The sequence below is a fragment of the Rhinopithecus roxellana genome, chromosome 5, assembly GCF_007565055.1.
Source record: "Rhinopithecus roxellana isolate Shanxi Qingling chromosome 5, ASM756505v1, whole genome shotgun sequence".
Taxonomy (NCBI): Eukaryota; Metazoa; Chordata; class Mammalia; order Primates; family Cercopithecidae; genus Rhinopithecus; species Rhinopithecus roxellana.
This window is the reverse complement of record NC_044553.1, coordinates 63,309,038-63,336,152: the sequence shown is the minus strand read 5'-3', so window position 1 is coordinate 63,336,152 and position 27,115 is coordinate 63,309,038. Positions and strand designations below refer to the sequence as shown.

Genomic DNA, 27,115 nt, shown 5'->3' with positions numbered 1-27,115 from the left:
TTTTTTTTTTTTTTTGAGACATAGTTTTGCTCTTGTTGCCCACGCTGGAGTGCAGTGGCGTGATCTTGGCTCACTGCAGCCTCCGCCTCCCAGGTTAAAGTAATTCTCCTGCCTCAGCCTCCCAAGTAGTTGGGATTACAGGAGCCTGCCACCACGCCCGGCTAATTTTTCTATTTTTAGTAGAGATGGGGTTTCGCCATGTTGGCCAGGCTGGTCTCAAACTCCTGAACTTAGGTGATCCTCCCACCTCAGCCTCCCAAAGTGCTTGGATGATGGGTGTGAGCCACCACTGCACCCAGCCTGTTTATTCTCTTGATCGACATTTGACTTGTTTCCAGTTACAGCTACTACGAATAATGCTGCTATGAACATTTTCACGTACAAATCTTTGTGTGGACATATTATTTTCATTTCTCTTGGGTAAATACCCAGGTGTTGAATTGCTGGGTCATGAGATAAATATGCATGTTAAGTGGCTGTTAGTAGTTGTACCATTTTCTATTGCCACCAGCATTTTATGACACCTCCATTTCTCCACAACTTCACAACACTTGGTATTGTTGGTTTTTAATATTTTGGCGCCAGGTACAGTGGCTCATGCCTATAATCCCAGCACTTTGGGAGGCTGAGGTGGGCAGATCTCAAAAAAAAAATTAATTAAAAAAATTTTGAATTTTGTTGTTGTATTGTTGCTGTTTATTTGTTTTTTTGAGACTGAGTCTCACTCCGTCAAACACTCTGTCATCTCTACGTGATGATAGAAACATAGAAATTCAGTGTAAATGTTTAGAAATTGCTATAGAAACCTGACATTCTCCCGGCATCTGTATGTGACATCAGGGGACTTGTCTCAATGAGCAGTTACAGACCAACTCAGGTATTGTCAGACGTGATGGAAAGATGCAGAGGCTGTCCGCTGCAAGTGAGTCACGTGCACAGGGACCACACTGCAAGCTGCGTTCTTTAAGGTTAGTCTGTCAACTATAGTATAATCTCACCCATCTGAGAAATGGGAGCATTTACTCTATAAAGTCTTATTTTTGCAATAATTTTAATTTTCAATCAAGCCAGTGTTAGCATTGTTAGTGAAAACAAAAGGAAGTTGTATTATTTATTATTAATCCTAATTTTATAGTGAAACAAATTGTATTAATTTTTTTTAACCAACAAAAGATGCACCTTGTAAACCAAGAGATGATTATGGAAGTGATTCTGGAGAAGTGAAGACCACAGGAGATTGTCCTCGTTTTACTCAGAAGTGCTATTTCTAATGGACAGGTGATCCCCGACATACCATGGTTTGACTTACCATTTTTTGACTTTATGATGGTGTGAAAGTGATATGCATTCAGCAGAAACCATACTTCAGTATTCAATAAATTACATGAGATATTTGACACTTTATTTTTTTCTTTTTTTTTTTTTTTTGAGACGGAGTCTTGCTCTGCCGCCCAGGCTGGAGTGCAGTGGCCGGCTCTCAGCTCACTGCAAGCTCCGCCTCCCGGGTTCACGCCATTCTCCTGTCTCAGCCTCCCGAGTAGCTGGGACTACAGGCGCCCGCCTCGTCGCCCGGCTAGTTTTTTGTATTTTTTAGTAGAGACGGGGTTTCACCGTATTAGCCAGGATGGTCTCGATCTCCTGACCTCATGATCCGCCCGTCTCGGCCTCCCAAAGTGCTGGGATTACAGGCTTGAGCCACCGCGCCCGGCCATATTTGACACTTTAAAATGGGTTTATGAGAGATAATTTTCGCTCAATGGAAGGTGAACATAAATCTTTTGAGAATGTTTAAGGTAAGCTAGGCTAAGCTATGATGTTAGCTTAGGTGTGTTAAATGCATTTTATTTTATTTTATTTCATTTTATTTTGAGATGGTGTTTCGTTCTTGTTACCCAGGCTGGAGTGCAATGGTGCAATCTTGGCTCACTGCAACCTCCGCCTCTCGGGTTCAAGCGATTTTCTTGCCTCAGCCTCCCCAGCAGCTGGGATTACAGGCGTGCGCCAACATGCCCGGCTAATTTTTGTATTTTTAGGAGAGACAAGGTTTCACCATGTTAGCCAGGCTGGTCTCGAATTCCTGACCTCAGGTGATCCACCTGCCTCAGCCTCCCAAAGAGTTGGGATTACAGGATGAGCCACTGCACCCGGCCTTAAATGCATTTTTGGCTTCTATTTTCAACTGATGATGGGCTATAACCCCTTTGTAAGTTGAGGATCATCTGTCTTGAATTTGGTTTTACAGGCATAACTGAAGGTGGAAGGATAGAATCACAGTGTGTTACTGGCACACGTGCGTTGGCTAGTGAAGCAAGAAGACATTCAAAATGTAAGTTGCATTCATGTGGGAAGCACAAAGAATTCAATTCAAAACAATGAAACAGTAGAGAAAAGCATGAGTTAAAAGACAACAGAATCAGATGTTTACTATTTCTCTTTTTTTTTTTTTTTTTTTTTTGAGGCGGAGTCTTGCTCTGTGGCCCAGGCTGGAGTGCAGTGGCCGGATCTCAGCTCACTGCAAGCTCTGCCTCCTGGGTTTATGCCATTCTCCTGCCTCAGCCTCCCAAGTAGCTGGGACTACAGGCGCCCGCCACCTCGCCCGGCTAGTTTTTTGTATTTTTTAGTAGAGATGGGGTTTGACTGTGTTAGCCAGGATGGTCTCGATCTCCTGACCTGGTGATCCGCCCGCCTCGGCCTCCCGAAGCGCTGGGATTACAGGCCTGAGCCACCGCGCGCGGCCTTCGTTGTTGTTGTTGTTGTTAGTCCCTTCCCTCCAGTGTCATGGAGATAATAAGAAAATGTTTTCGAGCAAAAAAATTTATTTTTCCTTCTTATTGTTAGCAAAAAAATTTATTTTTCCTTCTTGTTATTTATTGGCCTTGGAGACATACACCAAATAGCTCATTCTACTTCTGAAATTTTGCTTTGGTTTCCCTGGCCCCTGCCCACAAAGTATTTCAGATTAGCAGGGAGTCAAGCATTGCCTATCCGACTGTGAATAAAATGTTTCAGGCTGCTTTTGCATTTAATATACATGCTCTTGCCTTTACAAGTCACACCCACATCTTACTTCCGGCTTTGTAAAACCCCAGGTAAAAAAGAAAACAATGTTTCTGAGTTCTGCTTTATCAGCCAGTAGAGAACCCCTCCCTGAACTGAGGGCCACTTCTGAGGGTTGAAATAGGGCCAATTACATTCTGTGTTCCCCACATAATTGTCCATGCACAGATCCAATCAAGTTAAATGAGCAATAAGATATTTATTCTCAAAACAATTTATTGCTACAATAATAATAATAAGGCTATAGTAATATTCTAATAGTAAGATATTAGAGTAAAAACTGATTATTAAAGTACTAAACAGTTGAAAACCTAAATGTCTTACAAGGTCAACTATAGCAAGTATATAAGATTTAGTATTATTCATACATTAAAAATTGTATTCAGAAAAGTAATGACATAGGAAAAGTTTATTGATACAGATATAACAAATATAACTAAACTGTGCTAAAATGCATTTTAAAATAAAATATGCCAAAATATTATGGATGATTTTGGATGATGGTATTACTATTAAGGTTTCAAATTTAATTTACTTCTTACTTTTTATTACTTTTATACATTTTTAAATAATAAAATTAGGGTGTTAAAAATATCAAGTAATGTCTACAAATCAGAAAAAGGCACATTGCCACAGGAGGACTGAGTTAGTAGATTTGGGGCTCCATTAAGTTTTGTTTATGATCAAAAAACAAACAAAAACCAGGAAAAAGCGGCAAAAAATATCTCACTGTCTTCCTGGAAAGGTAAATGAAACTACAAAGAATTTCCAAACTTAAAAACCAGACATTTCAAGTCTGTTCATAACTACTGAAGTCACAGTTTCTAAAAACAATGGCAAAGCTTTAATCGATATTTAATTCATATTTTTTATTTAAAAAAAACCTGTCAGTATTGAAAGATAAATTTCATGGGAAAAGCATTGAATCATTAAGTTTTGCAGTCACAAAGGTAAACATAATTTGCTTAATGCTGCCCTCAGTTTACAATGAGTCTTTAGTATTTTCTAAGCTATGAGTTTGCCAAAATACAGCATTGGTTTGCTACATATAATTTACTCAGTGATAAAACACAGAGGAGTTACTTAAGATGTGCGTAATCAATGTATGCAAAATTTATGAAAGTGGACATTGTGAAGACAATCAAACTTTCCATTAAATTAGTGGGAAAGGAGCTCAAAACCCAGCCAGGTGATTCGTTATTGTAATGACTTCCTGCTTTACTGCAAAACCTCGCTCTTCATTCGGTGTCGGCAGTTTGAGCCCCTGTTAAGGATTTAGGCTCACAATGAAGCTTCTGTACATTTCTAAATCTCTGTCGTGCTGGCATGTAGGTCATTCTCCTTTAGGAATGATGAGGCTGGAAAGCGCTTGCTCCAAGGGAAGGGGGAGTTTTTCAAACCTAAGCTGTCCAAGCTCAGCATGAATTAGAGTGGGTTGCTGACTGGGGCTAGCAGAGGCAGCCAGGAAACATGCAAATCTGCAATCCCTTCTGCCAGGTCTGTCCCAGCAGGTGTCACTAAAAGGCAGCCATATGTGCTTCTGTCACCGTGGCAGCCTTGACAAGGAAGGTGGAAGGGAAGAGACCTGGTGCTGAACTCCAAGCAGAGATGGGGCTTTTCTCTCTGCATATTTTCCCTCCCCTCCCAGCCTGCATTTCCATTAACATATTGATTTACATTTGTATTATGAAACAAAAATGGTTGTAAGCAGATGTTCTTTCCTTTTCCACAATGTTAGCTCCTATTTACATTCCTAACTGAACAATGTCTAAAGAGGTACTTAAACTGACATAAAACGCAGATAATCTTAGGGCCAAATGCTTAGCTCAAGAAAAAACTTGAATTTGCAAGAGAAGTCCCTCCAAATATAGAAAGGACCAGTATTGTAAGAGGTATGTTAACTAAAATGTGGCAACTTAAGGAGCAGAGCAGGAAGAACCTTTAAGTGGGAAACTGACAACAAGTCAATTTCATAGTCAGTTTCCCCGGTCCTTCCACAACCACCTCTGGGCATCTGTTTTCTCTACAATGGAGGTACAATAGTAGCTATTTCAGAGTAGGAAATGGCTTAGAGCAGTGCTAGAATATGATCGTGGCTATATAAAGTTTTACTATTTGTATATTGTAACAAACCTACAATGTGTTTTTACGGGTGGTTAGTAATGGATTTCTTATGGACAAGTAGCAGCCTCCTGTCCGGAGAACACCTGCAGTTCCCACTAAATGAACACTGGTGTCAGCTAACCTTTGCCTCTGTTTGTCTCAGTAATACACTGTCAAGCTGTTCCTTGAGTTAGCGATTTTATTTACATTATTTTCTTTTGTTTAATTTTTTTTTTTTAAATTTTTTCCTTTCCCTTTTCCTGTGACAGAGCCCCGCTCTCGCCCAGTCTGGAGTGCAGCAGCGCCAGCATAGCTCACTGCCAGCTAGACCCCTGGGCTGAAGCAATCCTCCTACATCAGCCTTCAGAATAGCTGGGACTACCTGCCTGCGGCCCACCACGCTGGGCTAATCTTTGTGGTTTTTGCTTTGTTTCTCCGTCCTGGGTTTCGGCTGGGCACGGTGGCTCACGCCTGCAATCCCAGCACTTTGGGAGGCCCAGGCGGGCGGATCACCCGAGGTCGGGAGCTGGAGACCAGCCCGACCAACATGGAGAAACCCCATCTCTACTAAAAAAAAATACAAAATTAGCCGGGCATGGTGGCTCTTGCCTGTAATCCCAGCTACTCGGGAGGTCGAGGCAGGAGAATCACCTAAACCCGGGAGGCAGAGGTTGTGGTGAGCTGAGATCGCGCCATTGCACTCCATCCTGGGCAACAAGAGCCAAACTCCGTCTCAAAAAAACACCAAAAATGAGACCGGGTTTCACCACGTTGCCCAGGCCGGTCTGGAACACCGAGGCTCAAGCGATCCGCTTTGCTCAGCAGTCCAAAGTCCTGGGACTCCAAACGTGAGCCACTACGCCAGGCCGATTCATTCCTTTCTGATTAATAAATTAGGCCTTGCGCGCTGGCTCACGCCTGCAATCCCAGCACCGCAGGAGGTGGAGGCAGGGGGATCACCTGAGGTCAGGAGTTCAAGATCGGCCCGACCAACACGCAGAAACCCCATCTGTACCAAAAAAATAAAACCAAAATTAGCGGGCATGGTGGCCCATGCCTGCAATCCCAGCCACTGGGGAGGCTGAGGCAGGAGAATCACCTAAACCAGGGAGGCAGAGGCCAGGGCGAGCCGAGACCGCACCACTACACTCTAGCCTGGAAAACAAGAGCGAAACTCCATCTCAAAAAAAAAAAAAAAGGCCGAGTTTCACCACGTTGCCCAGGCGGGTCTGGAACTCCTAGGCTCAAGCAATCTCCCGTGCTCAGCCATGCACAGTCCTGGGATCACAAGGGTGAGCTACCACGCCAGGCAGATTCATTCCTTTCTGATTAATAAATTGGGCCTGGGCCGGGCGCGGTGGCTCAAGCCTGTAATTGCAGCACTTTGGGAGGCCGAGACGGGTGGATCATGAGGTCAGGAGATCAAGACCATCCTGGCTAACACGGTGAAACCCGTCTGTACTAAAAAAAAAAAATACAAAAAAACTAGCCGGGTGAGGTGGTGGGCGCCTGTAGTCCCAGCTACTCGGGAGGCTGAGGCAGGAGAATGGCGTGAACCCGGGAGGCGGAGCTTGCAGTGAGCTGAGATCTGGCCACTGCACTCCAGCCTGGGCGACAGAGCGAGACTCCGTCTCAAAAAAATTAAAAAAAATAAAAATAAATAAATAAAAAATAAAATTAATTGGGCCGGGCTTGGTGGCTCAGGCCTGCAATCCCAGCACCCCGGGAGGCTGAGGTGGGTGGATAACCTGAGGTCGGGAGTTTGAGACCAGCCTGACCAACATGGAGAAACCCCATCTCAACCAAAAAAAAAAAAAAAAAAAATTTCGCAAGGCACGGTGGCTCATGCCTGCAATTCCAGCCACTCGGGAGGCAGAGGCAGGAGGATCACTTAAACCTGGGAGGCGGAGGATGCGGTGAGCTGTCATTGCACTCCAGCCTGGGCCTTGCTCCTGGGATTACACAGTGAGGGTTAATTTTATGTGCCAACTTGACTGGGCTACAGGGTGCTCAGATTAAACATTGTTTCTGGATGTGTTTGTGTTTCCAGATGACATTAGCTTTTGAGTAAGTGAGTTCAGTAGTAGATGGCCCCATGGAGATGGACATCATCCAACCTGGTGAGGGCTTGAGTAGAACAAAAGGAGGAAATAGAAATTTGCCCCCTTTCTTTCTGCCTCTTTCCCTGTGCTGGGACATCTCATCTTATCTTCTCCTGCCGGGGGACTGGGATGTACACCATCAGCTCTCCTGGGTCTCAGGCCTTCTGACTTGGACAGAATTAAATCACCAATTTTCCTGAGTGTTCCAACTTCCAGATAGCACATTCTTTGCCTTCATAATAATGTAAGCCATGACCCCATAATCAATCTCTTTTTAAGAAAATGTGGCACATACACATCAAGGAAGACTATGAAGCTATAAAAAGGAACAAAATCATGTCCTTTTCAGCAACATGGATGCAGTTGGAGGCCATGATCCTAAGCAAACTAAACCAGAGACAGAAAACCAAATACTGCAAGTTCTCACTTATAAGTGGAAACTAATAATTAAGTACTAATTCCTAGAACCTGTAAATGTTACCTCATTTGGAAAAAGCATCTTTTTGGGTATGATTAAGTTAAGGATCTTGAGGAGAGATATCCTGGATTGTCTCCGTGGGCATTAAATCCTGACACGTGTATCCTTATAAGAGGGAGATAAAGGAGATTTAACTTCAGACAGAAGAGAAGGAGGCCCTGTGACCATGGAGGCAGAGCCCAGAGTGGTGGAGCTGCAAGCCAATGAATGCCAGCAGCCACCAGAAGCTAGGAAAGTCAAAGGATGGATTTTTCCCCTTAGCCTCTGAGAGCACTGGCTCTGCTGATACCTAGATTTCAGCCCAGTGATACTGATTTTGGACTTCTGGTATCCAAAACTGTGAGAAAATAAATTTCTGTTGTTTTGAGTCACCCAAGTTTTGGTAATTTGCTCTAAGAGCCACAGAAAACTAATATACCTGCCTACCTGGGTCCAGCTGTGTCCTGTGACTCCTGCTTTCCTGGGACAGGCAGGCTGCTCCGTGCCTGCTGGCCTTCCTCCTGGGTGCTGAACGCTGAAGGCTGCTCCCTACCTGCTGGCCATCCTCCTGGGTGCTGGACGCTGAAGGCTGCTCCCTACCTGCTGGCCATCCTCCTGGGTGCTGGACGCTGAAGGCTGCTCCCTACCTGCTGGCCATCCTCCTGGGTGCTGGACGCTGAAGGCTGCTCCCTACCTGCTGGCCATCCTCCTGGGTGCTGGACGCTGAAGGCTGCTCCCTACCTGCTGGCCATCCTCCTGGGTGCTGGACGCTGAAGGCTGCTCCCTACCTGCTGGCCATCCTCCTGGGTGCTGGACGCTGAAGGCTGCTCCCTACCTGCTGGCCATCCTCCTGGGTGCTGGACGCTGAAGGCTGCTCCCTACCTGCTGGCCATCCTCCTGGGTGCTGGACGCTGAAGGCTGTTCCCTACCTGCTGGCCTTCCTCCTGGGTGCTGGACGCTGAAGGCTGCTCCCTACCTGCTGGCCATCCTCCTGGGTGCTGAACGCTGAAGGCTGCTCCGTGCCTGCTGGCCATCCTCCTGGGTGCTGGACGCTGAAGGCTGCTCCGTGCCTGCTGGCCATCCTCCTGGGTGCTGGACGCTGAAGGCTGCTCCCTACCTGCTGGCCATCCTCCTGGGTGCTGAACGCTGAAGGCTGCTCCCTACCTGCTGGCCATCCTCCTGGGTGCTGGACGCTGAAGGCTGCTCCCTACCTGCTGGCCATCCTCCTGGGTGCTGGACGCTGAAGGCTGCTCCGTGCTTGTTGGTCATTCCCTTTGGTGCTGGACAGCGCTCACATTATGAAATCCACTGGCCCTGTGAAAAACATCTGCAAATGTTACCAGGAGAGGGATTAGTTCTTTTGTTGGCAACCCTTGTTGTTTATGCCTTAACATCTGTGCTTCCAAGATCCCTTCTCTCTGCCTTCATCGATGCCAAGAAAGCAGTCACCTTTTGTGTTTCTTTGCCTCTCAGCAAGTGGCATGTCTCCATGTCACTTGAAGCATCAAGCACAAGGAGCTCAATAAGATGCTGAGAAGTGTCTGCCTGCAAGGTGACAAGGTGGTGGAGACATTCTCAGCCGGTAACTCCAGGGCTCAGTAAAACAGCTACAGGAAACCTCAAGTTCAAAACGCTGAAGTGAAAAATGGGAGATCACAACGAAGGGAAACACAAACCCCTTCTTTTGAAAATATTATGGTGATAACACACAACATAAAATTTACCGTATTAACCATTTGTAGGTATACAGTGCAGTAGTGTTAAGTGTATGCATGCTGTTGAGTAATGAGTTTCTAGAACTTGCTCCTCTTGGAGATCTGAAACTATACCCACTATACAACAACTCCATCTCTCTCCCCTGGCTTCTGGAAATGACCGTTCTATTTTGTTTCTGTAAGTTTGACTAATTTCGAACCTAATGTAAGAGAAATCGTACACTATTTGTCTTTGTGTGACTGGCTCATTTCAATTAGTATAATGTTTTCAAGGTTCATCTCCGTTGCAGCATGTGACAGGGCTGCTTTCTTTTTTAAGGCTCATAATATTATAATATTCCATTGCATGGATAGACCACATTTATTTATTTAGTTAGGTGATTATTTAGTTATTGAGACAATCTCACTCCATTGCCCAGGCTGGAGTGCAGTGGCACGATCATGGCTCACTGCAGTCTGAACCTCCCATTCTCAAGCGATCCTGCCGCCTCAGCCTCCTGAGTAGCTGGGACTACAGTCACATGACAGCATGCCTGGATATTCATCTTCTTTCTGTGTAACTGGTTGAGAAACGGGGAAGTAACAGTAAAGAAACTATCTCAGAATATATGGTGGCAGCAGAAGAGAATATGAGACACATTGTCCTCACAGAGCCTTGAAGAGTGTGACGGTAGTTGAGGGCCACGCTGTTGTCTTAGAGTGAAGTGAGGAGAACCTACACTGGTTTGGTAGTCATGGGAATGGCCGGAGGAATGAAATGTGAAAGCTCATTGGCGGCAGAATCAAAATGTCTTGGTCTTTGTAGTCAACTATTAAGTGAGGAGGAGGAATTATTGGCTGACAGAAGAAGTGAAAAATGTGAAATATCAGTAAAACACAAAGCTCATGATTTTAGTCAGGGTGAAGCTTAAGCGCTGTGTGATTCTAGATAGATTGAGCAGTTTTGTTCCATGTATTTTATATCCCACCTCTTCTAGCTATGACCCTATTTCTGTTTCTTGACATAGCCAAATGTTTTTTAAACTAACAGCTTTATTGTGATACAGTTTTTGTATGATAAGCCTCACCCTTCAAGCGTACAGTTCAGCGGTTTTTAGTGTATTCAGAGTTACACAACCATTACCACTCCCTAATTTCAGAACATTTTCCTCTCCCCAAAAGGAAACCCCGTGCCCATTAGCAGTCACTTCCTGTACCCGTCTCCCTCACCGTTGATCCTGGCAACCTCTGGTCTAATTTCTGTCTGTAGATGTGCCTATCCTGGGCATTTCATATAAATATAATCATACAAAATGTGGCATTTTGTGACCAGCTTTTCTTTACAGTGATTATACATCAAATGCCTGAAGAGGCTAAGCTTAGGATAGTGTTTGCTGTACAACTTTCACAACTGAATTTTTTAAAGTTGTGGATCACGAGGTCAGGAGATCGAGACCATCCTGGCTAACCCGGTGAAACACCGTCTCTACTAAAAAAAAAAAAAAAAACAAAAAATTAGCCAGGCGTGGCGGCGGGCGCCTGTAGTCCCAGCTAATCAAGAGGCTGAGGCAGGAGAATGGTGTGAACCCGGGAGGCGGAGCTTGCAGTGAGCCGAGATGGCGCCACTGCACTGCAGCCTGGGCGACACAGCGAGACTCTGTCTCAAAAAAAAAAAAAAACAACAAAAAAAGAAAATATGACTGTGTCTGTATATATGGCATATTATCTTTAGATGACCCTTACTTCAACTATTAAGAATTTTTTCCCCTAGTAATCTTCAACTGTCTCAATATTCAGCAGGAAACCCTTGGAGACAAAGAGCAGTATGAATTTGGAACACATATTGACAAAATGAATGTAATTTAATTTAGTACAGTAGTAAAGTCGAACACTTTTAGGTGTCAATGCTGCTGAAAGTGTATATTAAGGAAAAGTTTACTTACCTTACTTTTGGTGGAGGTGCTAGAACTACTTCTGTCTTGTGTTTAGATTTCAACAAACCTTTGCATAGGTATTATGTGGTTGTACAAATGTACTTTCTTTTGACCTGAAAATGCAAAAATGTCCTTTCTTCCCACTTCCTGAGACTCTGCAACCTTAAAGGAAGAGTGAGGTGCTTTAAAGGAAAGGTGGTGGTGGCCGGTAATGGGCACAAATGTCTACCGTATACTTCCTTTCCCAAAACAAGCCCCTGTCTGCTGTCAGCATTTCCAAATGTGAAGACCAAGTGTGGTGTTAACTCATTAACTAATCACTAGACTTTGAGCGGTTGTGGAAACAAAATCTCAGTGAGTGCCTGGATGTTCTAATTCTGTTAAATCAGTGAGTGCACATTGTATATACAATAGTCTCTTAGCCCAGTGGCAGATTTAAGGAGTGGGAGATAGATTTCTACGTTTCAGAAATGAAATATATAAAGAATAACAAATTTTAATCCCATGGTTCTTTGCCTGTTTCATTTTTTGGAGAGTTTTTCTTTTAGATTTTCTTTCCCTTCCATTAAACTGTTACTTTGAAAGGTCCTAGGGTTTGGGGAAAGCAAGTGGGAAAGACACTGGCTTGGATTCTCCAGGATAAGGGAGTGAAGAGGACTTCTTGCCCTCATTTTATTATTGAATAATGTGATGAGAACAATTATTAAGGTGAATAGTCTACAGTAGAAGTTTTTAGATGCCTTCTCTGCAAAATAATTCAGTTTAGTCAACACAAGGATGCCTTTGCTTAGCTGGAATGGAAGATGTGCAGGCGAGAGTGGTCTTGGCAAGTCTTCTGGGGGGAAATACAGCATTTGGAAGGGTGGGAAGCAGAAGGAATCTCAGGCAAGGGAAATGTTTGGGCAGAGCCCTAGGGGACAGAACGGGTTGTGGGGGACTTGGCGTCCACATAGACCTAATTAGTGGTCTTAGCTTTTGTGTTTTCAAAATTACCACAGTTTGTGTTCTAAAACTGTCATTCCCTTGATTTTATTGTAGGCATGCTATCTGTGTATTTTTAAATTTAAAGTAACAGTAAAGGAGAAATGAAATTATTTTGTTTGAGAAAGAGTTAAAAGGTTAAAACATCTTGATATAAATAATTTTCTAATGGGAGATTTGGTACACCCCCAGAAGCTGACTTTGGTTCAGAGAATAGTCTTCAGATCTAGAAAGGACTTCAGGAGGGTAAGGTCAGTGCTGTTGTCAGAGGAAAAACTCTCGGCCATCACAGGATGGGAAAGTTTCAGTTGTAAAGAATACTCAAATGGCATTTAAGGAAACGGGTTCTTCTGCCCCTATTCTTTGAAATATTTAGGGTTGGCCGGGCGCGGTGGCTCAAGCCTGTAATCCCAGCACTTTGGGAGGCCGAGACGCACGGATCACAAGGTCAGGAGATCGAGACCATCCTGGCGAACACAGTGAAACCCCGTTTCTACTAAAAAAATACAAAAAACTAGCCGGGCGAGGTGGCGGGCGCCTGTAGTCCCAGCTACTCGGGAGGCTGAGGCAGGAGAATGGCGTAAACCCGGGAGGCGGAGCTTGCAGTGAGCTGAGATCCGGCCACTGCACTCCAGCCTGGGCGACAGAGCGAGACTCCGTCTCAAAAAAAAAAAAAAAAAGAAATATTTAGGGTTAAGTTCTTAGTTTTTGACATCATAAAAATGTCAAAGTATCCTGTTCTAAGAGCCATTTCAAACAATTGACTAGAATTTCAGAGCAATTACATGAGAGTAATACCATTAGAATTTTAAAATTACTCATAGCCCTATATTCCTAACAAGTATGTTCATGCTTGCATGTTCTCTTCTCATCTTTCCTGTGTGCTTGCCTTCTTAGTAATGGCATGTAGAAATTGTTTAAGCAGGAATAATTCTCGAGATAATTTTGCATGTTTCCTTTTTTCTCTTTAAGGTATGTATTGGGTAAAAGAGCATTATGTATGGAACTTCTCATGAAACAGGTGATTTTCTTATGATACTCAATTTTCACCCTCAATAGAGTGTTTTGATTATGTAAGCTAGATTTAAGCTAGATTCTCTTAAAGAAATTTTAGTTTTTTTTTTTTTTTTTCATAGCCCCTACTTTCAAGAATGAAAGAGGTCAACCAGTAAAAGGAGATTGTACTTGGTGCTGAATCTATCCTAGGATTGGCATTAAGAGTGACCTTTATTTAAGGTTCTAATTTGCTCATGGTTGGACACTTAGAACGTCAGTTTGTTGGTTTTTGTGAGATTCTGGAAACAGTCCAATTTTACTTTTTCCCCTTGTCTCCAGACGTTTTAACACTGATCTGCTGCTGTTGAGGTATATGCCATCTTGTTAGGCCTTCTCAAGTGGGAATCAGGAATGCCGCTGTGTTCCAGAGATGTTTTGTTCTTCCTGTAGGGCTGAAGCAGTGCCTACTCAATAGAACCGGTCAGCATGCAAAGAAATGCCACCTGACTCAAAGGCAAAGCCAGAGTGCAGCTTGGAGCAAAGAAGGTACTTTTATTAAGAATTTTACATAAACCATAAGATATATTTTATATTACTTTGTGCACCTTCTTCTTAATTCTTTCTGAGAGAATTCATTTCATTTTCATTTGGTTTGTTTTCTTCTTGTGACAAAGATGATCTATAGAAAATATAGAAGTATAAAAAAATTAAAGATACTAACTGATAATCGCTTAATGATTTAGTATCTGCTTGTTTAGTCTTTGTTATATTTACTGTAGACAAACATATCTCCAGTTGTAAATTTATTATTGGTATGTATACCCTAGTAAGTTAAAAGTTATATGTACTTTGAAGTTTTGCAAAGTTGAGTTCATATTATAGAATTAATTCCTGATGAACTTTTACGTGCTAGGCACTAGTCTTTTTATTTACTTATTTGTTTATTTATTTATTTTTACATTTTTCCCCCCCGTGCCTATGCTTACCAAGTCTTCTTAATTTTTACCTTTTATTTACTCTTTCAATCCTCTTAAGAACTTAAAAAGAGGTTATTACTAATATCTGCATCTTGTGGATGAAGTAACTCAAGGTCGATAACTTATCCAAGGTCACAGGTGGCAGAGCAAGGATTAAAACCAGACAGTCTGGCTGCCCAAGGCCCAACCAAGAGGAGCTGAGAGCAAGCCACGGGGCAGAAGGATGTTGTTCAGGCTGGTTTTCTGTTCAGCTAACATGAAACATGGGCTGTAACCTTAATTCCAGGACATTACCGAGAAAGCCTTCCAAAGCCATAGGTTTTTTTACCATGAGCATGACTTTTAGCAAGAGTTTGTGGTTTAAAGGCCACATGGTGCTCTAACAAGCTTCTGTTCACGCTTATGGAGGGACTGGTAGTAGAACTAAATAGTGAAATCCTGGAGCACGCAGCCTTTAGGGCAGGTTCTGACTTATTTCTGTGGTCAGGAAAGACACCTGTCTTTCCCTGCTGCCCACAGCCTCCAGTTATTCACCTTCAGAATTTCCTAGTCTGTGATCACATTCAGATGAGAGATCTGTTTTGTTTTTTCCAGGGTAGGAGGAAGGGAGTCACCAACAATACTAAGCAGTCTAGTCTTCTGTGTATGAATGAGCAAGGTTGGGGAGCCAAATTTGTGAACCTTGTGTAATCCTGAGATTCTCCAAGAGCATTCAAGAGAATGTCAGGATTACGCTTGGTGGTAAAGTGGGCTTATGTTAGTTGTCTCCACAGCTCTCATCAAAAGCAGGCACAGATACCTTTTGTAGGAAATTATCTCTAACTTAAGCCTGTAGGATTCCCAAAGATTAAAAGCAGGCAACTATGAATTCAGTGAAATCATAGCATTCAAGTAGTCAACCCAACATACTTGAGAATTATCAGAAACAATGAATAATATGTTTCCCAAAGACTATAGGTTTTGGAATTACCAGATACAGAACACAGATTTCAAATATTAGATTTATGAGAAAACAGTTACACGTGAAGTCTAATATATGTAAAAAAAATTCACTCATAAAATTGAGGAAGCAGTAAGACCACCAGGAATGATGAGGAAGACCCGAAAGGAAAATGGAAGAAATAGAACTTACAGAAATAAAATATATAGCTGGGTAGGGTGGCTCACACCTGTAATCCCAGCACTTTTTGGGAGGCTGAGGTGGGAGCATGGCATGAGCCCAGGAGTTGGAGACAAGCCTGGGCAACACGGTGAGAACTTGTTTCTACAAAAAAATACTTCACCACCACCAAAAAACAAAAAAATTAGCTGGGTGTGGGGCACCTGCCTATAGTCCCAGCTACTCAGGAGCCCGAGGTGGGAGGATCACTTGAGTTCAGGAGTCCGTGGCTGCAGGTTCGTACCACTGCAGTCCAGCCTGGGTGACAGAGTGAGACTCTGTCCCAGAATAAAATGAAATAAGGAAATAAAAAATGTAATTGTTGAAATAAGAAATTCAGTGGATGGATTTGACACCGGAAGAAAGAATTAATTGGTTAGACAATTCTCTCCAAAAAGTTAGTCAGTATGTTACACAGAGAGACCTGAGGATAGATGATAGAGCAGAAGTTGGTGGGGTTGAGGGGGAGAGGGAGATCAGAATAAGGTCTAAAATAAATCTTAGTGGAATCCCAGGAGGAGATATTAAAATTATATTAGAAAGTGAGAGAAAAAGAAGTTCTTCTTTTGTTTTTTTGAGACAGAGTCTCTCTCTGTAGCCCAGGCTGCTGTGCAGTGGTGCGATCTTGGCTCACTGCAAGCTCTGCCTCCCGGGTTCATGCCATTGTCCTGCCTCTGCCTCCCAAGTAGCTGGGACTACAGGTGCCCGTCACCACGCCTGGCTAATTTTTTGTATTTTTAATAGAGACAGAGTTTCACCATGTTAGCCAGAATGGTCTCGATTTCCTGACCTCGTGATCCACCCGCATCAGGCTCCCAAAGTGCTGGGATTACAGGCGTGAACTACCGCACCCAGCACAAAAGCTTTGTGTTTTTACAGATATTAGACTTGTTTCTTGTTTAAGAAAAAAAAAAAAATCGTAACAATAACGTGAGACAATAAAAGAAATGTTTTTCCAAAAAAGAGAAATCATTGTGATTATCTTATCTTATTGGAATGTTGGATAATATAGTGTGCTTCATTAACCATCAAGCATGCTATAGATTTTCCATTTTTATAGGCTCTGTATCTCAGTTAAGGCAATACTGGTAATTTTTGTATTGTATTTGAAGATGAAAAATACAGATCAAAATCAAAGACCTTGCATAGAAGCTGGATAATGAAGACAGCTCTGGAGGAACACACACACACACACACACATAAAGTATACACACTTTTTTTTTTTTTTTTTTTTTTTTTTTTTGAGACGGAGTCTCGCTCTGTCACCCGGGCTGGAGTGCAGTGGCCGGATCGCAGCTCACTGCAAGCTCCGCCTCCCGGGTTTACGCCATTCTCCTGCCTCAGCCTCCCAAGTAGCTGGGACTACAGGCGCCAGCCACCTCACCCGGCTAGCTTTTTTTGTATTTTTTAGTAGAGACAGGGTTTCACCGTGTTAGCCAGGATGGTCTCGATCTCCTGACCTCGTGATCCGCCCGTCTCGGCCTCCCAAAGTGCTGGGATTACAGGCTTGAGCCACCGCGCCCGGCCCTACACACTTTTTTTAAAAAAAGTTTTAAAGCTTTTAAAACAAAAGCTGGCCCCTTCCCTCTCCCAGATTGGGCGGCCCCTTCCCTCTCTATCAGAGTGAGTGGGGACAGTGGTTGCATGGGCAGCTTTCCTTGTGAGCCACAGGTCCCTCTGGACACACTGCTGCCTGGCCACGCCCCAATTCCCTTTCATCTTTCTCATTGACCAATGGGCTTGGAGCATTAAGGCCATGCCCCTTTTCTGCATTCTACTGGAGCCCTGGTTACGCCTCCTCTAGTTCAGTTGCTCAGCTGCCTGGTAGGTGACTGGAGGCGTTGATCAGTGTTCGCTGGGATTTTGCTGACGTGGTCCCAATCCCGCTTCCCTCACCACCTTGCGATGGCAGAAGAAACTCGACAGAGTAAATTGGCCAACCTAGCCACAGATCCCTTTCGACAACAAGACCACTGCCAGAGTCGATATCACTCCTGAGGCACACCAAACTGGGCCCCCCAACCCTGGCACCTCTGGGCTGCCCCCACCAAAGTCTCGTCAATCAGCCCTGCCCCTTCAGCAAGCAGCCCAGTCCCTACCCTCACCAATCACCCCAGGGTGACTTTGGGTGTGTGACTCCTGGGACTTCCCGCTCCATTACTGGGCCCTCACCTCCTGCCTACCCAAACTTGACCTCCCTGGGTTCTTTGGGCTCACGTTTCCAAGCACCTGGGTCCCCCAGCCCTAGGCCCCACCCTTGCCAGTTGTCCCTGGGTGACTTTGGGCTGGTGATTCCTGGGGCTCCCTACTGCAGACTCTGTCCTCCCCTCCTGCTGCCTCAAGGTCAAACTCCCTGGGCTCTTTGTGCTGGTGTCTCCAAGGACCTGGGTCCCAACCCTGTGTTTCCCTCCCCCATAGTGGAGTGGGACTCGGACATTTTGCTGATGTGCCCCCCTCCCGCCCAACCAGGAGGAGTGGAATGTAGTGATGTCACAATCTGCCTAGAACTGTCACTACTGGAAGACCGGCCTTTGATCTAATGACCCAGTGCCCTAAGTGTTGTCACCCCATTTCTTCTTCCTCTGGTCATAGCGCAAATTTGCAGCTGGAAGGGGAATGGAGACCATGGGACCTAGGAGCAAGGGGTTCCAGGCTGCCTCACTCCTTTAACATAGACATTGATGGGGGAAAAGCCTACACTTCCCCTGTGAGCTCAAAACATTGACAGTATCTCTGGGTGACAATGAGAGAATGGGTTTCGTTTGGTTTTCTCCAAGGCTTCTACTTTCCAGAGAGATTTTAACATTTTTTTTTTCTGAGTTCTCCACCTCATATTCTATTTCTCCATGGTTCTGGGACCAGACTACCCTTCAGTCAGTGGTCTCTGAAGTGAGATTTGCTCATCTTCTGTGGAAGAGATCTTGGGAAACTGAACTTGACAGCTTGAATCTTCCTCATATTATCTCGACCTGGGGAACTTTGAGTGCCACAGGATAAATGTGGGACATCTTTCTGAAGCATCGGTTTCCCTTGATTCTCTTGAGATAAGGAGAAAAAACATTAATGTACTAAGGATGACAGTCACATAGGCTTCTGAGAGTATACCGGACTTCTCTCTGAAATGAGGCTTGGGTTGTCCTCTTTCTGATGAATTCCCAGATTTAACAGAAAGGCTGCCTTCTGATAGGAGGACACATTGATATAGAAGTTTCAGAGGTACTGCTGCACTTCTTGATACTAACAGATGTGTGAGGATGTATGACTGTAAACCATGCAGTTCCTGCCTACCTAATGTTTACTTTTCTACCTCTGCCTCTGGTTTTGGTCCCTGGCAGCTGCTGATTTTTGGCAAAACCCCAGAGCTTGGAGTCAGAAGACGGAGTTTCGAAGTTCCAGTATCACCTTTTTCTTTTTATTTTTCTTTTTTTTTTCTAGCCATGATATCAATCCCTCTCAGTCACTAAATGATGGTGACAACACCTTGTACAGTTGTTGGTGTCATTAAATCAGATGGTGTATAAGAGTATTTTGTAAAAACTGTAAAGGAGGATGTGGCTGTAGGGGCTCATGGTTCTCATCATGAGGATTACTGCTCTTCTTTCCCACAGTTAAAAGAATATTGGCAGAGAAACAGCCCTGGTGGTCCAGCAGGAGTGAAGAAGAACAGGAAAACAAATGGCAGTAGCCCTGAGACAGCCACTTCTGGTGGTTGCCACTCAACTGGGGATGTGAGTCTTGGCTGACCAGGCTCCTGGGGACAGGAGGCCCAAAGGGCAGTAGAGGGTAATTGTTAAGATTGTGAATGGACTGTTGGGTACTGGTTAAGAATTCTGGGTTTGAATCCTGCCTCTCCACCTGCCAGGGATATAATTTAGGGCAAGTTGCTTGAGCTCTTTGGGCCTCTCTTTGCACATCTGTATAATAGAGGTGGTATTATTGTTTGACTTCCATTTGTGAGGTTTAAATGAGATCTCTTATAAGTACCACGTGCTAACCGATTGCGCCACTGGAGCCACACAGATCACTAATGTTTGATGTTACTGTTGTACTTGTTTTGAGGCACCACAAACCATACCCATAGAAGATGGTGAACTTAAACGGTGAATGTTGTGTATGTTCTGACTGCTCCGCCAACAGCTGTTCTCCCACCTCCCCTCTCCTCAGACCTCCCCTCTCCTCAGACCTCTCCCTCTCCTCAGACCTCCCATCTCCTCAGACCTCCCCTCCCCTCAGACCTCACCTCTCCCTCTCCTCAGACCTCCCCTCTCCTCAGACCTCCCTATTGTGTCCCTGAGACCCAACTTATATAGAAATTAGGCCACTTAAAAACCCTACAGTGGCCTCTAAAAGTTCAAGTGAAAGGAAGAGTTGCATATTTCTCATTTAAGTCAAAAGCCAGAAATGATTAAGATTAGTGAGGAAGGCACGTTGAAAGCCAAGATGGGCTGTAAGCTGGGCCTCTCGCGCCAGTTACCCAAGAAGTTGTTCTTGAAGCACAATTAACACACAAATGATTAGAATGCCAAACAGTCTTATTGCAGATATAGAGAATGTTTGACTGGCATAGACAGACGATCAAAACAGACACGACGTTCCCTTAGGCCAAAGCCTAATCCAGCCTAACTCTCTTCAATTCCACGAAGGCTAAGAGAGGTGAGATGGCTGCAGAAAGAAAGTCTGAAGGTAGCAGAGATTGGTTCCTAAGTTTAATGAAAGACGCCATCTCCATAACATAAAAGTGCAAGGTAAAGTAGCAAGTGCTGATGTAGAAGCTGCAGCAAGTTACCCAGAAGATCTAGCCAAGATCGGTGATGAAGGTGGCTACACTAAATAACAGGCTTTCAGTGTAGATGGAACTGTCTATTGGAAGAAGACGCCATCTAGGACGTTCATAGCTACAGATAAGTCAATGTTTGCCTTCAAAGCTTCCAATCTTTTGTTAGGGGCTAATGCAGCTGGTGACTGTATTAGCTGAATTTGTTGAAGTCAATGCTCATTGACCATTCTGAAAATCTTAGGGCCCTTAAGAATTATGCTAACTCCGCTCTGACTGTGCTCCAGAAACAGAACAAAATCTGGAGTCAGCACATTTGTTTACAGCATGGTTCACTGAATATTTTAGGCCCACTATTGAGGCCTACTGCTCAGAAAAAAAGATTTCTTTCAAAATATTACTGCTCATTGACAATGTACCTGGTCACCCAAGAGCTCTGATGAACATGTACAAAGAGATTAAAGTTGTTTTCATGCCTGCTAACACATCATCTTTTCTGCAGCCACATGGATCAAGGAGTAATTTCAACTTTCAAATCTTGTTAAGAAATACATTTCATAAGGCTATAGCTGCTATAGACAGTGATTCCTCTAATGGATGTGGACAAACTAAATTGAAAACCTTCTGGAAAGCCATCACCATTATAAATGCCAGTACGAACATTTGTGATTCACCGGAGGAGGTGAAAATATCAGCATTAACAGGGATTTGGAAGAAGTGGATTCCAACCCTCTGATCTTGAGGGGTTCAAGACAAGTGGAATAAGTGACGTCAGATGTGGTGGAAACAGCAAGAGAACTAAAATTAGAAGTGGAGTCTGAAGATGTGACTTAATAGACTATAGTATACACATACTTTCATATCCACTGGGAAACCAAGAAATTTGTGTGACGTGCTTTGTGAAGACACTTGCTTTATTGTGTTGGTTTAGAAACAAGCCTGCATACCTCCAAGTATGCCTACAGCTCCCTCTCCCTGAGTGTGAGCTGGACTTAATGACCTGCTTCTGATGTACAGAACAGGGCAAGAATGGTGGAGTGTCACCTCTGTGATTCAGTTACACAGGACTGTGGCTCTGTCTCGCTCCACTCTCTCTTGCTGGTGCTCCCTCCTGCGCCTCCCTTGCCCTTGCTGACAGAGTCAGCTGCCACGCTGTGAGACCCTCTATGGACACGCGGCGACGGACTGAGTGAGGGGAGGCTCTGCCAACAGCTCATGAGGGCCTAAGGCCTCAGCCCAAAGGTCTACGAGGGACTGAATCCTTGCTCGGACTCGGACAGCCTCAAGACGACTGCAGCCTACTGAGATTCCGAGCTGGAGGATGGAGCTATGCTGCCTCCAGAGTCCTGACCCAGAGCAACTATGCAATGATAAATGTGTGTGAGACAGAACATTACATGAGAGTATCTCACTCATGAATAGGATCTCCCAAAAATCTAAACAAAACAATCACAAACACAAGCCAGATACAGATCCTGACCAAACTGGATTTATCCAAAGAATGCAAGTTTCTTTAATATGAGAAAACCAATTAATCCAACTGACTATACTAATCCATTAGAAAAAACATCGGCCAGGAGCGGTGGTTCATGCCTGTAATCCCAGCACTTTGGGAGGCCGAGGTGGGCAGATCACAAGGTCAGGAGTTCAAGACCAACCTGGCCAACATGGTGAAACCCCATCTCTACTAAAAATACAAAAAAAAAAAGTTAGCCAGGCGTGGTGGTAGGCGCCTGTTGTCCCAGCTACTTGGGAGGCTGAGGTAGGAGAATCGCTTGAACCCAGGAGGCGGAGGTTGCAGTGAGTTGAGACTGTGCCACTGCACTCCAGTCTGGGCGACAGAGTGAGATTCTGTCTCCAAAAAAAAAAGAAAAGAAAACATCTATGAAAGAACATTTCAAAACATACAGAAAGAGTGTTGAACAGAAATCAGTGCCCACTGATGAATAGAAACAGAAGGAAACATGCCTATTCTGATGAAGGGCTTCTACTCAAACCCCACTGGAAGCCTGGGAACACTCCATCTGCACCCGCTCCAGTCTGGATCAAGGCAGGAGCCTCCGCCCACTCCTACCCAGCATCACACCGCAACCCCAGCCCGCACCATGAGCTCCCTTTCTCCCACACAAATGGGAAAAACAAACGAGAGGTACGCTAGAAAGAAAGGGACAGAATTCACTTAGAGACTGTGGCACTCTATAAAGAAGATACGAGAAATCTTCAGATACACTAGAATGGAGAGTCAAGTAGGTCACCAAACATAAAGTCAATATATAAACACCCAATATTTCTATATATCAGTGGCAATCTTTTTTTGGGGGGGGCGGGGGGGGCGGCGGACGGAGTCTCGCTCTGTCGCCAAGGCTGGAGTACAGTGGCATGATCTCAGCTTACTGCAACCTCTGCCACCCATGTTCGAGTGATTCTCCTGCCTCAGCCTCCCGAGTAGCTGGGATTACAGGCACGTGTCACCGAGCTGGGCTTATTTTTGTATTTTTAGTAGAGATGGGGTTTCCCCATGTTGGCCAGGCTGGTCTCGAACACCTGACATCAGGTGATCCACCTGCCTTGGTCTCCCAAAGTGCTGGGATTACAGGCGTGAGCCACTGCACCAGGCCAGCAGCAATAAATTTTTTAAAAAATAGTATTTACAATAGCAAACAAGAAATACATCTAATGAGTGATACACAAACAAAAATTTTAATACTTTTGTATACATGACATATTTTCAAAACTAAAAAAAAAATTGGCCAGGTGTGGTGGCTCTCACGCCTGTAATCCCAGCACTTTGAGAGGCCAAGGCGGGCGGATCATCTGAGGTCAGGAGTTCGAGACTAGCCTGGTCAACATGGTGAAATCCCGTCTCTACTAAAAATACAAAAGTTAGCCAGGAGTGGTGGCGGGCGCCTGTAATCCCAGCTACTCGGGAGGCTGAGGCAGGAGAATTGCTTGAACCCGGGAGGCAGAGGTTGCAGTGAGACAAGACCGTATCATTGCACTCCAGCCTAGGCAACAAGAGCAAAACTCTGTCTCAAAAAAAATTTTTTTTTAATTTAAAGATTATACAAAAATATCTTAGAACGCTAGCTGCTTCCTGCATACCACAGTACCATCAATCCTGAGTACGGATCCTTGCATGTGCTAAGAACCACACACACCTTTAGCCACAACTGTCTCAGGCTCAATGACCCTGTGACACAGAAAAAGCGCCCTTACCTTCCCATCAGCCGTCACAGCAAAGAGGGTCTGCTCCCCTCCGATGAACTGCACGGGTCTGAGAGTTGCGAGGGCTTCACAGGGAGTGGGAACTTTGCCTTTGCACCTTTAATGCCCCTGAGTTGGCCCCTATGATTATGTCCCCATCCATAAATTGTTCCACTGCCACCAGCAGAGACAGTCCAGTCATCTGGTCGCCTACAATAAACATCAAGTGAGCATTTGCCATGGGAAAGAACAATGCACACGGCCTCTCGTGCTCTCGATCGACATTACTGCTTGTTTCTAAGAGAATAACCTGTTCATCCACTGCACAAGCTGCTCATCTTGTTCTCTTTTAAAAATGTCGTGGCTCTCATGCAGAACATCCATGTTTTCGCTGTCTGCCATTAATTCACGAATTTTCTTAGCCACCTAAACAAAATTATTATGATGTTACAAATCAAACACTCATCTCAACAAAATAGATAAATACTAAGGAAAGACAGAAAGAATCCCTGCCTCAAAATCTGAGGGAAGAGCAACACTGCAATGTTACGGCTCGTGGGCAAAGCCAATAATGACTGCATCAAGTCTAACATATTAATAATGTCTAGACAGTATCAATCTATCTGTATTTTACTAAAAATAAACTTTAACTGAAATTCACAGTGACAGTTCACTCACTTTCACCTATGTGTTATTTTCTTTGACATTCCTTGGCAAGCGAAATTTTTCTGTGTCTCATAATATTGGCATCTTTCTACACTATAGCCAAAGAATGTTTTTGCATCCCAAAAGCGACTCCAAAATATCATGCAATACCTCATCAAGAAACAGACGGGGCAATGGTGTTCTTTTGTCAAGGGCCACAGCAACGCGGGAGGCCATGCAGTACCTCTGGAACCACGCCCACTTGTGTGTCTCGGCACAGCAAGGGAGAGTGTCCAGCTCCAGGTCACAAGCAAGAGCTACCAGTACCTGCAGGCATCGAAAATGACGAACACAGGGACACTCAGAAATGCAGTGAACAGGCCAAGGTTTCTGTGACTCCTTCCGCAGGACCTCCTATTCCAGGATGACTGCCATGGGCACAGCGAGGATACGGCCAGCATCAGTGATGTGGAGACAGATCTCTGACCGTAGCCACCTGCCATAGAACAACTCTTGTTGCCTGTCATTAAGTGACAAGAACACCTGTGCATCTCAAGGCATGCTAATGGTGACAGGCTTATGGTTTAAGGGTTTAGATTACATGATCATTTCTTGAGATTTTTTCATATTTGACTTCAGCAATACCTACAGCTGCCCTCAGAGGCCTAAAACACACACACTGCACATGACAGCTCTCAGTGGCTCTTTCAGTCAAATAGCTCTAGTGTCACTTTAAAAAATAAGTCAAACATTACCTTAAAGAACGTGCTGTGGAGCAGCTGTTTGCCACCCCTCACAATTGGATCTTCATATTCAAACTGCCTCTGCAAAGCTTCTGGAAGACCTTTCACCAAAGCAGCAAGAGCACTACCTGTAAAACTCTAAGAAACAACAGAACAGTATTCCATCACAGGAATCCAGGCTGCAGGGGAGGGTGACCATTTGTTTCTATGGTCAAAAGTTTTATTATATTGGTACTATTTCTTCTAAAAAACAAAAAAAGCTTATCGAAATTCTCAAGTAGGAAAAAAGCTAAAAGAACATAAACACTAAAATAAAAAAGAGGAGTTTGAAGACACATCTCAGAATGTTTGTTTACATTGATTTCAGTACATCCGCTTCCAGAGAAACAGTCCCTCTCTGGCCCACAAATGCTGCCTGTCTCCTCCCATGGGTAGGATCAAAAGGGACTACGTTAGTCAGCAAAATACAGGGGAGGCTGTCAGTTAGCCTCATTGTGAAGTCCAATCAACATAATCCTGTGTTCACAGCTGTCCACAGATTTTCACAAAATCAAAGTCCAATCTGAACTCAGTATACACTGCAACTGCGCAAAGTCTGGATGAGACCAAGGCCTCCTTTTTCTTTTTCTTTTTTTTTTTTTTGAGATGGAATCTTGCTCTGTCACCCAGGCTGGAGTGCAGTGGCACCATCTCGGCTCACTCCAACCTCCACCTCCTGGGTTCACGCCATTCTCTTGCCTCAGCCTCCCGAGTAGCTGGGATTACAGGCGCCCGCCACTACGCCCGGCTAATTTTTTGTATTTTTAGTAGAGACAGGTTTTCACCGTGTTAGCCAGGATGGTCTCGATCTCCTGACCTCGTGATCCGCCCGCCTCGGCCTCCCAAAGTGCTGGGATTATAGGCGTGAGCCACTGCGCCCGGCCCAAGGCCTCCTTTTTCTTATGTGAAATTCCCCAACTCTTCTCAATGATTTAGAGGTTTAGACTACGAAAGCAACATTTTATTCCCCAAGGGTCACAAATCTAGAAATTGTACTAGAATGCTCCATACCAAAGCTCTTGTTTCCCCATCATTTTCTCCAAGCAGCCTATTTATGTTAATTGACTGCCCAAATTCAATTGTAAGCAGCTTCCTCAACCTCTGAAGGGCCCACATTCTGTGACTGGCAGCTGAAATGAGCAGAGAGAAAGTATCAGAAGTCTGACGGTTTCTTCCAAGTAGGAAGACAGGTGTAACTGTAACAGTGCCATTTACCTAGGGCACTCAGCTGTGCACACGCCGCCAGCGAGGCCACAAGGCGAGAGACAATGCTTCTGTTGGAGGCAAGGTTGAGTCGGAAGTCTAACAGACACGTCACCAAGTCCATGGATGGGCAGGAGAGGACGCAGCGGTCCGAGAGGAGTTCCTTAGGGCCTGTGAATGAGCACTGTGAACATCCCCGTGTTTCACAAGCTAGGGACCACCCCATAAGAAGCCAACCAACAAGGGCGGCTCCACCCAGCCCCACCCACCAGAAGGCAACAGCTGGTGTGCCCACGCATGCCGCTGCGAGTCGGTGAGCCTCGCTCTTCACACTCACTCTTCCACTATAAACCAAAAGCCTTGAGAACTGCACCAGCAACAACTCCTTCCACACCAGGTGAGGAGGAGTGTGAGCCTGACAGCTGGACAGCTGGGATAGTTCTGTGTTCTGTTCCACGCCTCAGTGGGGCCTGTGGGAGCACTCACTCCAACACAGCAGAAGGCAGGCCGTCAGGCACTACGTGGAAATGTGCACGTGTCCGTGTTGCTCCATAAACAATCCACAGCCAGTCATCTAACCTTGATCGCCAGAAGCCCCTCCCTTACCAGCAGCTGGCATGATGGGATAGACGGTGAAGCGCCAGCCCCAGCCATTCACACACCATCGCTGATGAACTTCCACTTTAACTCATCCCCCGGGATGCGCACCTCGCTGGACCAGTCGGACCACTCTCGGCCTGGAGGAGGAAAGCGCACCCGGGAGTTAGCTTCACCCCACCATCCAATCAACACAAACCTTAGACACAAAGCAGAAGGATTTCCGCCACGTGTGAAGAGCTATTTCCTCCAGTCCACGCTCTCCCAAGCTGAAGTGCACAGGGACACATCACTCTTGGGATTCACATTTTAATACATACCATTCTTCAGCAAACACTCATTCAGCCCCTGTACCAGGGACCCAGCAAACTGAGGGCAGGCGGGAGGCACTGCCCTGGCAGAAGCCACCACCCAGTGGGGAAATGACCCCACACAGCCAGGATACAGTGA

The 27,115-nt window shown here is 44.8% G+C and overlaps 1 protein-coding gene across 1 annotated transcript; it reads right to left on the bottom strand.

The window, feature by feature from the left end:
- Window positions 1-13,966: 13,966 nt before the first annotated feature.
- Window positions 13,967-26,782, bottom strand: LOC115897735 (E3 ubiquitin-protein ligase HERC2-like). The gene is made up of 8 exons (XM_030931687.1): window positions 26,675-26,782; window positions 26,081-26,239; window positions 25,877-25,995; window positions 24,839-24,964; window positions 24,255-24,410; window positions 23,749-23,864; window positions 23,451-23,648; window positions 13,967-14,003 (listed from the first exon to the last, which is right to left on the bottom strand). The coding sequence occupies exons 1-7, from the start codon at window positions 26,685-26,687 to the stop codon at window positions 23,465-23,467; spliced, it is 873 nt and encodes a 290-aa protein (XP_030787547.1). The 5' UTR covers window positions 26,688-26,782; the 3' UTR covers window positions 13,967-14,003; window positions 23,451-23,464.
- Between the last annotated feature and the right edge of the window lie 333 nt (window positions 26,783-27,115).

Excerpts from the sequence above, each read along its gene's own strand:
- LOC115897735 (XM_030931687.1), bottom strand. Across the intron at positions 24,411-24,838 it reads TCCACAGCACGTTCTTTAAG|GTACTGGTAGCTCTTGCTTG; the intron begins GTAATGTTTGAC and ends CGATGCCTGCAG. Across the intron at positions 23,865-24,254 it reads CCCGTCTGTTTCTTGATGAG|GTGGCTAAGAAAATTCGTGA; the intron begins GTATTGCATGAT and ends AATTTTGTTTAG.